The sequence below is a fragment of the Ptiloglossa arizonensis genome, chromosome 2, assembly GCF_051014685.1.
Source record: "Ptiloglossa arizonensis isolate GNS036 chromosome 2, iyPtiAriz1_principal, whole genome shotgun sequence".
Lineage (NCBI taxonomy): Eukaryota > Metazoa > Arthropoda > Insecta > Hymenoptera > Colletidae > Ptiloglossa > Ptiloglossa arizonensis.
The window spans coordinates 8,667,321-8,683,255 of record NC_135049.1 but is presented as its reverse complement, the minus strand read 5'-3'; the positions used below and the strand labels follow the sequence as shown (position 1 = coordinate 8,683,255).

Sequence of the window (15,935 nt, the reverse complement as noted above, 5' to 3'; positions counted from 1 at the left end):
CAATGGAAAAGTATGTGAGTCTAATATTTAAATATATTATATACAGAAATTTAACTGAAAGAAATAAACATTTACATATACAAGTAATACATGTACGACAACTTCTAAAGAAAGAAAAATACAAAATACATCAAGTAGTGCGAAAAATTATTCTACTCCTAGTCGGTGCTGAAATTTTAAGTGAAATGTGTCCCCCATGTGTCAGACAGGAACAAAGTGGCTAGAAAAACCGACTGCAAAATAAGCCCTTAGATTTGAAAAGCAATGCGGTGAATAATTTCAGATGCTTGTAGCTTTACAAACGGAATGTAAATGTTAACTGTAAATGTGTTTCAACTTTTAAGCAATATACTCAATTTCTTGAAGTTATTATATCGAATTCAACGACACGAAAACTCTAGAAGACTGACTTGAAAGGCACGCATGGGAATTCTATTATTATAATTCGAGAAAAGAACTTGTTTTAACAATATGACGTTACACGAGCACGATAGTTAACAATCGATATTTGTTAGTATAGAAACTCTCGAAGCAAATTAGAGACACAGAGATACCCCTAACGATGTTCTCGAGTTTATTTTGAACAATTTTTCAAAGTCAAGAGAAAGTCAACCCCTTTGGAAAACAGTCGTCTTATGTAATAACGCGCCATTACCCCACACGCATATTTTCGTATACGATACCAGAATGACGGGCGTAGCAAATTTAACACGATAAACAACAAAGCGTTCTATTATTTGCGACGTCCTTGGAAACGAAAGCCCTTATCACATTTGCAACACGAAAATTTCGTAAGATTAAACGAATTCCCTACGATTGTAGTATTTAACGAATATCGTTCTTGAAATTGAATTATCATAGACGAATTATCTAAGACGAGAATTCTCGTACTAAGAACGAACGTTCGAGTTAAAATTACAAAAAATTCTACTAATCCGAGAAAAATGTTTAATATTAAAATGCCTCGATAAGAATTAAGTTACGAATATCGTAATGCGAACGATCGTACGATAGAAACCATACAGTTTCAGAAGCAGTATTGGATACAGTATTTTTAAGTGCCCCTCTGATCGCATCAATGTCTAGATATGGTGACGGACGTATTCGGCCTGAGCCGGTGACCTGTCGAATCATCGTGAAGCGATGAAAATGTTACAACGGATAAGAACAAAGACAAATACGTAAAAAAGTAGAAGAATACGACCGAAAACTTAAAGTACAGCACTTTTGTATTAAAATCGATCGTTATTCGACGACTAACAGACTAAACCTGCCGATCGTAAATGACACAAGCTTCTCACGTTAATAAGACGAATTACCCAGCGCAAGACTGGCACACTCGAACTCAACGTAGCGGCATTGGAACGGACGAAAACGTGCAACGAAGTTCGATATCAAATGCGATCGCTGGCTCGCGGCGATTTTCGGAGTCTTTCGACGCGGAAATGAAGGACCACGGGCTACTCGAAAGGCAATCGAGCGCTAAAAAATCCCGAATACCAGCGGTTCAATGTGGAAACTAATTCTAGCCAAGATTATGTTCTACTTGGGTAAGGTTGGAGTACCGGTGGGAGGCAGGCGCATAATTCTTACCGCTGTTCTCGGACGGCCAGGGCCGTCCAAATTCGTATAGCTGTCCACCCTCTGCCGAGATTCCAACATCTGGGCTATACTGATTTCCTGGTTCGTAGCGTGTCTGATCCGCAGACATCGTCACACACAGCTTTTGCGTGGGCAGAGACGCTGGCCAGCCCTGGAGGCGTCCCGCGTGCCCATCTTCGGTAGCGTCGCGTACGCTGCGGATGTTATATCTGGCGTCGCGGCGCCCTCGAGCCTCAGCCGCTCCTCAGCCGCCCGTCGATTCACAACTCACCCCCACGGTTGGTAATTCTGCGATGATTTGCTCTATATTTTCTCTGTTCTGGTAACCGACGAAGTTCTGGTGTACAGTGCGGCACGATCGCCCGGTCGATCCGTGCTTTGTGGTGACGGAAGTGTTCGTACAAAGTCGATTAATAGAGATTTGGTAATTGTCGTACGGGGAATCGGGTGCGCGGACACGTTCTCTGGACATTGGTGTGGAAGAAAATCCTGATCGCGAGAAATAAAAATTTGAAAGTGCAAAGACCGATACGTAATACTAGCTCGATTCTCTCCTGGCCATAGAAATAATATTTCAAAGTGAAGGATTGAACAAAATTTCACGAATTGCTTTCGACGCGATTTCTGTAAAAAAGAAACAATTCGAAAACGATTTCCTTTCTTTCGAAAGAGTGATTCTTGAGGGAACAGCAAAATTAGATTTCGTAGCGTTAAATCAAAACCTCTTGAGAGAAAGAGCGGTAGCCCGAACAGAACTGAAAATTCATCGCGTTAAAAGGCAAAAAAATCGAAACTATTTGTCTGAACCAACTATCTTTTTCAGAGACACTAAAAAAGCAGCAAAATGTGCGACGACGAAGTAGCAGCCCTTGTTGTCGACAATGGATCCGGTATGTGCAAGGCCGGTTTCGCCGGAGACGACGCGCCCCGTGCCGTCTTCCCCTCGATCGTAGGTCGCCCCCGTCATCAGGGCGTGATGGTCGGTATGGGTCAGAAGGACAGCTACGTCGGCGACGAGGCCCAGAGCAAGAGAGGTATCCTCACCTTGAAATACCCGATCGAGCACGGTATCATCACCAATTGGGATGATATGGAGAAGATCTGGCACCACACCTTCTACAACGAATTGCGTGTCGCCCCCGAGGAACACCCTGTCCTCCTCACCGAAGCTCCCTTGAACCCCAAAGCCAACCGTGAGAAGATGACCCAGATCATGTTCGAGACCTTCAACAGCCCGGCTATGTACGTGGCCATCCAGGCCGTACTCTCCCTGTACGCTTCCGGTCGTACCACCGGTATCGTCCTGGACTCTGGTGACGGTGTATCTCACACCGTACCGATCTACGAAGGTTACGCGCTTCCCCATGCCATCCTCCGTCTCGACTTGGCCGGTCGCGATTTGACCGACTACCTCATGAAGATCCTCACCGAGAGAGGTTACAGCTTCACCACCACGGCTGAGCGTGAAATCGTCCGCGACATCAAGGAGAAGCTCTGCTACGTTGCCCTGGACTTTGAACAGGAAATGGCCACTGCCGCCGCCAGCACCTCCCTCGAGAAGAGCTACGAGTTGCCCGATGGACAGGTCATCACCATCGGTAACGAGAGGTTCCGTTGCCCCGAGGCCCTCTTCCAACCGTCCTTCCTGGGTATGGAATCCTGCGGTATCCACGAGACCGTGTACAACTCCATCATGAAGTGCGACGTCGATATCCGTAAGGATCTCTACGCCAACAACGTACTCTCCGGTGGTACCACCATGTACCCTGGTATCGCCGATCGTATGCAGAAGGAAATCACTGCCCTCGCCCCATCGACCATCAAGATCAAGATCATCGCTCCCCCCGAGAGGAAGTACTCCGTATGGATCGGTGGATCCATCCTGGCCTCCCTGTCCACCTTCCAACAGATGTGGATCTCCAAGCAGGAGTACGACGAGTCCGGCCCAGGCATCGTCCACCGCAAGTGCTTCTAAGCACTTTGTCGAGGAATCATCGACGTCGCACGAACACCGAAGAAACATCGTTCGATCTCAAGGGAATCGTGCATACGATCTGTTGGTTTTCCTTGAGCGATCATCATGCTGCAAAGAGGGAGCGTTGTCGAAATATCATAGAACCCGGATCATCATCAGATCTCATCGAATATTCATCCTTGTGGTCATTTGCGTCGTTGCGCATGGAACGACGGCCTGGCTGATCACTTTCATCCGTCACTACATCACGATCGAAGAAGTCAGCGAAGGTGTTGGTTCTCGATACAGAACTTGCTCGCGGTGGGTCAGTATTCGTTGTGTATCGATGCGACTGTCGTTATCGGTACTCACTGGGGCTGACCGGCCATCAAATGTATCTTTCGACCGTGAAAGGGACATTCTGAACTATCGCGAAGGAAACGGGATCATCGACAGGATTGGGCAACTTCGAGGAACGCTGTGCTCGTTTCGCTGTTACGCGAGATACCCGCACCTCCAATAAATTTCTTAACCTTATTATACTTAGCCTGCTAATCGAAGCAAAGTCACCATCAATATACTTCTACTTTAATTTATTTTGTAAATATTATACACTATATTGCTATATTGTTATACGATATCAAACTGAAATTAAATATACATTGTCTCATACCATTATTTACACCCTTTAGCTCCAATATCTTAAGTCACTCGTCGATATGCCCCGTGGTTTTCTTCGAGAAGGTCAGAATTGTCTTTGAGAGATTCTCGCATTGTTCCCTTGATAGTGTTGCGTACAACCTGGTACTATCCAAGATCCTCGTTAAGTTCGCCGAGCGAAGCATCTGTAAAGAAACATCATTGCGTAAACATGTATGCTTAGAAATTTCCATATTACTTTATACGAATGTTCGTGTGGACTTTTCTCCTGTTTACGTTATTCTCTTGCGCCGCACCGAGCTGGATACTGGACATGGATATTATAAAAACGACAGCGAAAGGAAATGCATACGTTATTTGTAACCAAGTATGGACGATAAAATAACAAAATGCTGAAATACACGTCATATATCAAAACAACGAACCCCATCTGCATTTCATTGCAATTTGTTGCCAAGCATTTACATCCGAACCTCTCGTTGCTACGGTACGTGTACGGATATTAATAATAGCAACGTACGCGTATACGCGCATAGCTGTGTACACGTGTAATGTATATACACGAATTTATGCAAGAAAGAATTGCTGTTTTTCTCGCGGCATTCAAGCCCGTATATGTCTCTTTGAAAGCAGCCAAGTGCTGCTGCTTCTGCTGGTGCTGCTGCTGTTTGTGTTCAAGTTGTTTTAAAATAACTATTGTTGTGACGTCGAATCGATGGCATACCTTGGCCTATTATGACTAATCTGCTCTCGAGCAATCCCCTTTACTGTACATTTTTCTGACTCACCCCAGGGTATACTTCCTAAAAAAAGCTAGACTTTATTTTCCAACCGTGCGATTTACATCGCCAATACTGTCAACGACTTTGCAATTTTATCGCCGGAAAATACTTTGCTGCATTCCACGAAAGTTTTTTCCGTCGATAAGGCTCGCCGGGGCGTTAGGGTTGGCCGATAAAAGAGCCGTGGATCCTGAAATTTATTTTCGTCCCGGTGCGTAATCTCGAAATATTCCTCCTACTCTGATATCTGGTAGAAAGAGGCGAACGCGTATCGTGCAGGGGTCAAGCTTTATTCCGCGTCAGCTACCGAACTAAATTTGATCGCGATTTCGAATAAACTTCGTACGTCTGCGGCTATCGTTGCTGTTAAATCGGATTGTCATTTTCAGCTTGAACGTTCAAAGGTCGGGGAGAATCTTGATCGCAGCATCTCGTAATCTTAGATAATACAGCCGATACAGAGTGTGAATGTTGACGAACGTGAGAATACTTTTGTACAGCCGAACGCAACTGTTCGAAGATGGGATATTTTTAAATTCGATCGTTTTCAGGTACTTGTATGGTCACTCAGAGACTGATAAAAGTATTAACGAGATACGCTGCGAATAAATTGGAATTCCCAAAGAAATTTCGATCGATTCTGAATCAGAAAACCGCAACTTTCTTTTTCTACGCATTCCGTAAATGTGGAATACATAAAGCGAGTCTTTGTACGCGTAAAATATACTATCGTACTTTGAAACATCTATGAAATTAATCTACATAGTCTATACAGAAACCTCTAGAGACGAAAGTGCACAAGTAAACGAACACAAACGAAACGTACTATTTTTAACGTCTGCGAGATTTATTTAGTTTTTATAAAGCATTTCGATACTTTGATTAAAATCGAGAAATGGTGTTCAAACAGTCCTAATTGAACGTAATACTTTTTAATCGACAAAACTACCAAGAAAATTCCAGTGCTTGGAGTAACAAAGACCGAGCAAAACTGTCCAAGGAGATTCCTAATCGCGAGGTGCTCGAGAAAAACAAATCGGAACCCATGGAATTTTCCATGGAATTGCTACTACCTTCGTCCTCCCCTGGCTGAATCTAAATTCTCAAAGAAACAAACGATACGAAAACCTAGACCCGTAACGAAACGCGTTCGCTTCGAAGCAAATCGTCTCGGTGAGTTTGCGAGTTTGCGATTCAAGCTCTCGTCGCAAACCGCGAGGAGCAACGAGAACGAAACATTTCGAATAGCAGTAACGAGTTACAGAAATCCTAGAACAAGTTGCTCGAACCGTGGCGACGTTCTAATAACCACCCCTTTCCAAAAAGGGCGAAGAAACATAGTCCGAGAGCGGAGAGTCAAACTTTCTCGGAAACGACTCCGCGCGAAAATGTGTTTTAGCAGGTATCGTTCGCGTAACGGGAGGTGTATAATCGACGAAAAGTCGGTGAACTATAAGGAGAAACGACATAGAGCGTTTCCACAAGCAACGCGTTTTCCTCGGCCCGCTTAGGGCCTGGGGCCGCCTAGTTCGGCGAGCGTCGCGACGCCACGCGAGGCAAGCCTTTTTCGTGCCTGTCGGGCAAGCACCGTCCCACGAGAATGCGGGGGCGTCCTGACGAGAGCATATATTCGACGTCGCGACGCTCCCGAGGCACAGACGCCACTCCAACTCTGTCCCGTGCACGGTACGTAGAACGCTGCTTTCCGGAACGATATATTCCGTCTCTCTGGATACTATCGGCCGCTTCCAGAACCCTCGAGAGTGTCGATACCGGTTACAATCGATCGATATCTTGCATCGATCCTTTAGATCGCCTCGTTGTACGAAATCTCCCGTAGCATAGTGGCACGTTTTTAGACGGTTTTCTTTTTTAAGGGAGCGGTCGTCTCCTTCCGGTATCTCGTATCTGAAATAGCACCGAGGGTTAATTGTATTTGTGTTTGAGAATTGAAAGTAAGTGACGTTCTAACTTTGTTAAATGAAAATTGTTCGGTAACCGTTTAAGTATTATTTACGTTGTTTCTGTTTGAAAGAGATTACGCGAATAGTCTGAGAACTTGCTTCAACTTTCTGAATTGTATTTTCGTAGTCTTTAAATTTAAACAGAGGGTAACTTTGTTCGGTGAAGTTTCAAATTTTCTGTGAATTTACTTTCGAATTGAGCTTCGTAACAGTCCGTTGTAACGTTTATCGGAATTACAATTCGAATATCGTGGAAAAGATTTTTTAATTCGTTCTTCGTACTAATCGAGTATCGTTCGAACGTTCTCTAGTACCATTGACCAGTTCTGTGTGCAAATAATTTCTTTCGAGTGTGAGTATTCGATACGATACGCTCTGTTCTTGTATCCGAAAGTATCCAATTTGACATTCATAGTATTCTGTTTCGTAAACGTAATCTCTTCTGGCGCTTTTTACTTTAAGCATCTAAGAAGCAACTAAACGAGCTTCCAGTTTTCATTGCCACTTCGAATTAGCCGTATCAAACGGTCAAGGTTTTTTTTTTTTTTTTTGAAAAAACAATTTGGTGTCTCATAGTTTAAAGAATCCGTGTCGTTTCCCCGCATTCGATACAAAATTGCAAGTACAGAATCGCCAGAAGATATTTTATTGATAGATTACTATATATTTCGAGTAAATTAGAAAACGAAGAAACTATCCACATCGTTTACGATCTGTACAATAATCGTACAACAGAAGTCGCGAACCTTAAAATTTGATCGATCGTTTCTCCGGTATAGTTACCAATTTTCGATTCTCGGGTGAAAAACATATCGTTGGAACTAATATTTACAAAAACAAAACCTCAATGACTCGAGATGTTGTCGCTTCCTGAGCTATTTCTAACGTTCGAACGATCTCAACCCCCCTCTTGTTCCCTAGCCTTGCAACGCCAGCGACACCTTTCGTCCGCAAATCGCGTTTCCAATTGTTGCTCGAAGAACATTGTTCTTTCGCGCGGGGAGTTCTTCCACGGCTTCGAAATTCTTCTAAGCAGCTAATCACGAATGCCAGAAATACGCGTACGGGGCGAATGGCCGGATCTATCGTCATGTTTAGGCATATTCGAGGTCTTTGCCCGTGTACGAGGCTCGTCCTTTTGCGAGCACGGCATAATTTTGGCACGCGCGGGCCTCGTCGTTTAAGCTTTATCCTCGTGGTTCGAGCCGAGTCGCGCCGAACGGAGACGATGTTGCCCGCCATAATCGTCGCTTGCACTTATTAGGGATCGCCCGTCGGTTGTACGTCTAAAGTTAGCGTCGCGACGCACCGAAATAGTGCCGCGACGCCGGGACCGCTTGCCTATCGTTTTATAGGCAACTGGGTCAATTCTGGCGCGCATCGACGCTTTCCGCGAAAACTTCATCGAACCACTCGACACTTTTAATAGGTTTTCATACCCGTGTATTGCAAACTCGACTCCGTATTCCGTTGATATTTACGTACTTTGTATTGCGTATTTTTATAAATGTGTCCATTTTCTTTTCTTTTCTTTTCTTTTTTTTTAATATTTATGCGACGATTTTTACTCCGGTGGTAACGTATCCGTTCGTTTCACTAAATTGTTTTATAATTTTTCGTCGAAACAGAGTCGCGTAATCGATCGTTTGTAAATCAGAAGAACCTTTCGATTATTTTTATCAACGTGCGAAAGTAATTGCAACGATCTCTCTGTACACTCCTATTGGGAAAATAGATCGTTCGGAACGACACTTTGAATCGAGACTTTAGATCGAAATAAGCCGTTTACTCGCAAATTGCTCCGTAACAACGGTTCCGATGGTCTTCTCGCATCTTCTGGCCTTAAATCGGAAAAAAACTTAAATTCGATAAAGTGTCAGTGCTATGTCTTTCGAATCAACGATGCGTTTACGCGAGGAACGAGACACCGTAAACACGTTATCTCTGTCAATGTCAACGAGAAGATAATTAGTTGACGAATTAAAATATTCCAACGTGTCTAAGCACCGATTGCCTACAAACCACAACGAGAATCCAAGGAAGGCCACGATTTCTGTTACAGAGCAATAAAATCGAAGAAGAAACAAAATGTGTGACGACGAAGTAGCAGCCCTTGTTGTCGACAATGGATCCGGTATGTGCAAGGCCGGTTTCGCCGGAGACGACGCGCCCCGTGCCGTCTTCCCCTCGATCGTAGGTCGCCCCCGTCATCAGGGCGTGATGGTCGGTATGGGTCAGAAGGACAGCTACGTCGGCGACGAGGCCCAGAGCAAGAGAGGTATCCTCACCTTGAAATACCCGATCGAGCACGGTATCATCACCAATTGGGATGATATGGAGAAGATCTGGCACCACACATTCTACAACGAATTGCGTGTCGCCCCCGAGGAACACCCTGTCCTCCTCACCGAAGCTCCCTTGAACCCCAAAGCCAACCGTGAGAAGATGACCCAGATCATGTTCGAGACCTTCAACAGCCCGGCTATGTACGTGGCCATCCAGGCCGTACTCTCCCTGTACGCTTCCGGTCGTACCACCGGTATCGTCCTGGACTCTGGTGACGGTGTATCTCACACCGTACCGATCTACGAAGGTTACGCTCTTCCCCATGCCATCCTCCGTCTCGACTTGGCCGGTCGCGATTTGACCGACTACCTCATGAAGATCCTCACCGAGAGAGGTTACAGCTTCACCACCACGGCTGAGCGTGAAATCGTCCGCGACATCAAGGAGAAGCTCTGCTACGTTGCCCTGGACTTTGAACAGGAAATGGCCACTGCCGCCGCCAGCACCTCCCTCGAGAAGAGCTACGAGTTGCCCGATGGACAGGTCATCACCATCGGTAACGAGAGGTTCCGTTGCCCCGAGGCCCTCTTCCAACCGTCCTTCCTGGGTATGGAATCCTGCGGTATCCACGAGACCGTGTACAACTCCATCATGAAGTGCGACGTCGATATCCGTAAGGATCTCTACGCCAACAACGTACTCTCCGGTGGTACCACCATGTACCCTGGTATCGCCGATCGTATGCAGAAGGAAATCACTGCCCTCGCCCCATCGACCATCAAGATCAAGATCATCGCTCCCCCCGAGAGGAAGTACTCCGTATGGATCGGTGGATCCATCCTGGCCTCCCTGTCCACCTTCCAACAGATGTGGATCTCCAAGCAGGAGTACGACGAGTCCGGCCCAGGCATCGTTCACCGCAAGTGCTTCTAAGCAGTTATGCTCGATTCAAATTATTATTACTATCGATATTGTTATTGCTACACCTTTTCCCAAAATGTACCGTTCACTGCCGTACCGCTTCGTCTAATTGCGCCTCCGTTAGTTCAATCCTATCGGTACTGTTTCTACGTGGCGGTGAGATTTCTTCCGACGAACATCGTCCGAGCATATACGTCATCTTTTGTATATAAGTTTACATCTACGGAATAAATCAGTCTTATATTCTTACAACGAATCAAAACTCTAGCTCTTCATTTAACGATCCCCCGATAACGCGAGTGAGTCGATGTTCAGAAAATCGAGCAATTTTCGGTAGCATCGTATTCTTGCGAACACCACCTTTCGGTCGTGTTGAAACACTTTGGTCCGCTTTAAACGTCTCGTCCAATGAAAACGGTACTCGTCACTCTGTCACGATCAAAGTATATTATTGTAGAGGACAGGATGGGTAATTTGTCATTGATTCCGTGCATTTGCAGTTCGACGAAGCACATAGTTAGAGTGGATTCGATCGGTGTAAAAACGTACGCTTGTTGCTCCGTGAAGTAAACTATGGAAGAAATCAACGAAAGTGGAGGGATGAAAAGGGATCGATGATTTGGATGTTCGAACAAAAAATTACTACGAAAAAGTCGTTTATTAAATTCTCGTATAAAAATCTAGCGGCACTCGTGTTTATCTAGAGACAATAAATATTTTGGGAGGGGTAGTAGTATGCATCATCTACCATGCATGGGCTGAATCATACGAAGGAAGAACTCATTGCTTCTATCGAAATTACCGGGAATATCCAGCTGGACTTCTGCACGTTATCGCGGACTTTGTTGCCAATTAATCGAAAACAGATGCACGCTCATCCAGGAACACGTTCGTGCGAATCACTGGTTTTTCCCTTTATCGTGGTCCGCATCTTGTCCAATTCTCGTCCCATTTGCGTTCCTTGTATTTTGGCATCTGCAAAATTTTCATTATTTAAATTACCAGTTTCAGGCTGTCGTTTGGTAACTCGGGAATTTCAATTTCGCGCGAGCGATAATTCAAATTTTGTCGAATGTCTCGCCATCTAACGTTTCACTTCGATTCGTGAAATTTCTACTTGAAATGGAACTTTAAACGTTCGAATCTACTTTTCCGGTCACTTTGATTATCGCGCGTTGGAAACGTCGCGTTGGGGTCCAATTGAACCGTTGACCAACGATATCGCTCTTAATGCGCCTTACGTACGCGCGTATCGTCAAATATTCAGATCTATCGCGGGTCTAGACATAACAAAGCGTATCACCTCGGATCGTTCTGCTCGTTGTCATCCTCGTGCATCGAACTTGCAAACTCTTACTCGATCGGTCAAATCCACCACCGCGTACACGTTGAAGGGATTCCGTCTGAGAAAGTCCCTGCGACAAAGACGCGCCGTTTCGGGGTTGAAACTCGGCAATGTGAATCTGCGAAACGGTCGAAGCGGCTCTACAGCCGCTCTAGTAAAAAGGTGGAGGGGATCGGTGGTGACTCGAGCTACGTCGTCGCCCCGTGCACTCCCAATTATAGAAGGCAGCCTCGATCGTCCAATAATTTGATTCTATATACTTTTCATCGACCTGACATATACTCGATCGAGCATTTCCAATTAGCGTTACGTGCAGCCCCAAATCGGGATCACTCAACATTGAAAATGGCGCGACGTCTACGAGCATAATACCGATTATTATTGTTGGCACGGAACAACCAGCACCAAGTTTCGTACACTTATGACCATGAATGACGAGTCCAGAACGGACCACCTACATCTGTTTCACGACACGGGGATTTTAATCGATTTAACGCAACCCGGACGCGACTCCGATCTCTCGTTGCAACGATTTACTCAAAATAAGCGACAAATTACCAGATTACATCGCGGACGCGTAACTCTTAACGAGTCACGGTAGAAATACTCGAACGTTTCGTTATCGTGCCGTGAAAGTTCCCGATCGTTCCTTTTTTAAAAATACTTCGAATCGGTGGAACGCAACGGTCTCGAAAGACGCGAGATTGGTACGCGTCCTCGCACGATATTACAGGGACGTTTGAACGATTCATTCTCGTGATTTCTCGAAAACGAAGCGCACTTGTACAACGGTCGCGTGTCTCGAATTTGGAAACTCGGAGCTTCTTATTGGAAACGATGAACTGTCAAGCAACGAGATTGATCGTAGACCGATCGCGAGTCGATCCCGAATAGGATACTCGCGCGCAGTCCTAAACAACGAGAGATCAAATTCATCGGGGCTATCTCACCGATCGACGATGAATCGATATCGTTCGCTCGAGCCAACGATAACGTCGGTGCCCTTTGACCCTCCGTGATTAGAGCCCGACGAACGACGGCCCTGACGCGTGACGAGTCCTTATTTGGATTGGGGGGCCGTCGGCCGCCGCCTCGTCGCGACGCACGGCGTCTCTCCCTCTCGGCGTTGCTGTTAGGGCGGCTAAGGACTAGGCGGCGGCGGCGGGCTGAGACGAGTGTTAATGCACGATAGATTTCCATCTAAGGGGCGGATCGCTATTTTCGGCTGCGAACCGATATGGATAAAGGGACCCCACAGAGCCGGCACTGTGCCACTCGCCGCTCTCGGTCTCTTGCACGACGTACGCCCTAAGCGACCGTTGCCGATCTCTCGACTCATTAGTGAACGGTAAATCGAAACGTGTGTAACTCTCGCAACTTGCATCCCGAGAGAGCTTAACAGTGTGGTATCGGCGAGCTTTCTTTTCGATCGCTCGAACGCTCGGGACGGTACCCGTGGACACCTTCGGCCCTCGTGAACCTGGATTTCGTTCGCTACGATCGCGGGGGAACAGTGAATTTCGAGGGATCTCGTCGTTTGCGATTCGAACGCGTCGCGCTTTGGTGATTTCGCGGCGGAAATCGATGTCAAAACCTCGTCCAGGCCGTACGAGGACCGAGGGCAGTCCATTGTTCGAGGATGCCGTCGTTTGATCTTGCATGTCCCCGGACGATTGTGAAGTGACGTTCCGCGAATGTGACTTCAATTGTTGTGCTTCTGCAATTACTGACGCTACTGATCCCAGTATACACAATTTTCGATTATTTTTCTTTAACCCGTAATTAACGTAATTGGCTTCCTCCGAAGTAACAAGAAGATACGTATAATCGCACGACCGTCGAGGAACAATCGTTCCTCTATCCGATTAACAGAGAATTGAAAGTTTCGTCGCAACTGTTTATTATACTAACCCATTATTTTGGAACAATTTACCATCGAGGGTTACCAAAGTACGTCGTTTTCGTTTTGTTTGCATTTCGTCGTAATCTTTCAAGCTGTTTCATTTGTCTTTTGTTTATCAACTTTTTCAATTTCAACGCAACGTTAACGGGTTCGTTCCTCTGTGAAAGATCGCACTCTTTGATTGTCGCCAATTTACGATTATCGATGACTTTCGTCGATTTGAGACAAGAAAAATTAACGCGACTGCGAATAAAACACTAATTACGCATAATACTCGCACGCTAAAGAAATTTACCCGTCCCTGTATAAAAGGTTCAATTTGATTTTCGCAGAAAGTAACGCCAAAAACGAATCAAAATGTGTGACGATGATGTTGCGGCATTAGTCGTGGACAACGGGTCCGGTATGTGCAAGGCGGGATTCGCTGGAGATGACGCACCGCGTGCTGTCTTCCCCAGCATTGTCGGCCGCCCACGTCATCAGGTTCGTCGGATTCGTCCCTCGTTTGATCGACATCTCGTTCCGTTAGTATCACGTGTTGCTAACGTTTTCAAATATCTTTGCAGGGTGTGATGGTCGGTATGGGTCAAAAGGACAGCTACGTAGGAGACGAGGCCCAAAGTAAAAGAGGTATACTTACCTTAAAGTATCCTATAGAACACGGTATAATTACCAATTGGGACGACATGGAAAAGATATGGCATCATACGTTCTACAACGAATTGCGCGTGGCGCCCGAAGAACACCCAGTTCTTCTCACCGAGGCACCCCTGAACCCGAAAGCCAACCGTGAGAAGATGACCCAGATCATGTTCGAAACCTTCAACAGCCCGGCCATGTATGTCGCCATCCAGGCCGTACTCTCCCTGTACGCTTCCGGTCGTACCACCGGTATCGTCCTGGACTCTGGTGACGGTGTATCTCACACCGTACCGATCTACGAAGGTTACGCGCTTCCCCATGCCATCCTCCGTCTCGACTTGGCCGGTCGCGATTTGACCGACTACCTCATGAAGATCCTCACCGAGAGAGGTTACAGCTTCACCACCACGGCTGAGCGTGAAATCGTCCGCGACATCAAGGAGAAGCTCTGCTACGTTGCCCTGGACTTTGAACAGGAAATGGCCACCGCCGCAGCCAGCACCTCCCTCGAGAAGAGCTACGAGTTGCCCGATGGACAGGTCATCACCATCGGTAACGAGAGGTTCCGTTGCCCCGAGGCCCTCTTCCAGCCATCCTTCCTGGGTATGGAATCCTGCGGTATCCACGAGACCGTGTACAACTCCATCATGAAGTGCGACGTCGATATCCGTAAGGATCTCTACGCCAACACGGTACTCTCCGGTGGTACCACCATGTACCCTGGTATCGCCGATCGTATGCAGAAGGAAATCACTGCCCTCGCCCCATCGACCATCAAGATCAAGATCATCGCTCCCCCCGAGAGGAAGTACTCCGTATGGATCGGTGGATCCATCCTGGCCTCCCTGTCCACCTTCCAACAGATGTGGATCTCCAAGCAGGAGTACGACGAGTCCGGCCCCGGCATTGTTCACCGCAAGTGCTTCTAAGGTGTTGCACCGGGCTTGGGGATTCATGATATTCACCTGCTTTCTTTTCTTTTTTTTTTCTATCGATGCTCGCCATTTTTCGAGCCACAACCTCCGCAGACACGGGTATACCGAGGTTAGAGGGAAGAAAGAGGGAAGAAGGTAGACACGGGGGAACGAGGTTTTGGGAAACGAAAATTACTGAAGTGCCTTTATTCTACACATTTATCAGACTGTAATTTACTTTGTAGTTTGTACAACACGACTGTTTGTTATTAACGTTAATTAATTTATTGATAATATCCTCGGTCATTGCAACGAGCCCTTCTCGGTCCTGTAACATGTATACGCAGACTTACATGCACACGCGCGCACACGCGCACGCGCACACGCACACACATACACGCAAAGGCTTTTCTTGAAATCGTACGCGCACGTAATTTGGCATTTGCGATACGCACGGGGTGGTAATCGACGAGAATGAAGTATACGATGAAAAACCATAACCAGGCGCATCGACGTCGGCTCATATTGCTGCCTGGCGTATTTGTTCTTCTTATTATATCATATAATTAATGATAATAAAACTGTATTATATAATAAGTCGATGTCGGATTATGTGAACCTTATCGCCCGTGAAATCGTTGGCGAACGTTCAACGCGATGACATAAGGGACGTGAACAAATTGCGAATTCGTACTCGAAAAAGTTCAGGAGAAATATTGTGTTTTGGATTCTCATGACATTTAACTTTGGATACAGTGTACTCTGGCAAACGGCCAAACTGTGCGCAACTATATGTAACTATATTTTTGTTCACATTGAACGGAGGGAGATGTAGATACGCGGTGGTAATAACAAAGAAAGAGAATCGTGAATTTTTATTGCGCAGAGTCCGATCGACGAGGGTAACAAATTTTCGTCGGTTATATTATTATTAAATCAGAGCACGTACTGCAAATGGAATT

The 15,935-nt window shown here is 46.1% G+C and overlaps 3 protein-coding genes and 1 long non-coding RNA gene across 5 annotated transcripts; all 4 read left to right on the top strand.

Moving 5' to 3' along the window:
* The first annotated feature begins 875 nt into the window (after nucleotides 1-875).
* LOC143143402 (uncharacterized) lies at nucleotides 876-1,784 on the top strand. Of its 2 annotated transcripts, none has more exons than XR_012991128.1 (2): nucleotides 876-1,550; nucleotides 1,692-1,784. It is a non-coding gene; the product is annotated as an uncharacterized LOC143143402 (long non-coding RNA). The 2 variants fall into 2 exon arrangements; XR_012991127.1 differs by having other exon boundaries at nucleotides 1,614-1,715.
* On the top strand, nucleotides 1,742-3,719 carry LOC143143398 (actin, clone 205-like). The gene is made up of 2 exons (XM_076304569.1): nucleotides 1,742-1,880; nucleotides 2,426-3,719. The coding sequence occupies exon 2, from the start codon at nucleotides 2,447-2,449 to the stop codon at nucleotides 3,575-3,577; it is 1,131 nt and encodes a 376-aa protein (XP_076160684.1). The 5' UTR covers nucleotides 1,742-1,880; nucleotides 2,426-2,446; the 3' UTR covers nucleotides 3,578-3,719.
* Nucleotides 3,720-6,531: 2,812 nt separating this feature from the next.
* Nucleotides 6,532-10,431, top strand: LOC143143397 (actin, clone 205). Its single transcript, XM_076304568.1, has 2 exons — nucleotides 6,532-6,684; nucleotides 9,025-10,431. The coding sequence occupies exon 2, from the start codon at nucleotides 9,051-9,053 to the stop codon at nucleotides 10,179-10,181; it is 1,131 nt and encodes a 376-aa protein (XP_076160683.1). The 5' UTR covers nucleotides 6,532-6,684; nucleotides 9,025-9,050; the 3' UTR covers nucleotides 10,182-10,431.
* Nucleotides 10,432-11,487: 1,056 nt separating this feature from the next.
* On the top strand, nucleotides 11,488-15,139 carry LOC143143399 (actin, muscle). The gene is made up of 3 exons (XM_076304570.1): nucleotides 11,488-12,862; nucleotides 13,750-13,900; nucleotides 13,984-15,139. The coding sequence occupies exons 2-3, from the start codon at nucleotides 13,775-13,777 to the stop codon at nucleotides 14,986-14,988; spliced, it is 1,131 nt and encodes a 376-aa protein (XP_076160685.1). The 5' UTR covers nucleotides 11,488-12,862; nucleotides 13,750-13,774; the 3' UTR covers nucleotides 14,989-15,139.
* The last annotated feature ends 796 nt before the right edge of the window (nucleotides 15,140-15,935 follow it).

Coding starts and splice junctions, on each gene's coding strand:
- LOC143143399 (XM_076304570.1), top strand. CDS start 13,775: ATGTGTGACGATGATGTTGCGGCATTAGTCGTGGACAACGGGTCCGGT. Junction 13,901..13,983: donor TCGGCCGCCCACGTCATCAG/GTTCGTCGGATT, acceptor ATATCTTTGCAG/GGTGTGATGGTCGGTATGGG.
- LOC143143397 (XM_076304568.1), top strand. CDS start 9,051: ATGTGTGACGACGAAGTAGCAGCCCTTGTTGTCGACAATGGATCCGGT.
- LOC143143398 (XM_076304569.1), top strand. CDS start 2,447: ATGTGCGACGACGAAGTAGCAGCCCTTGTTGTCGACAATGGATCCGGT.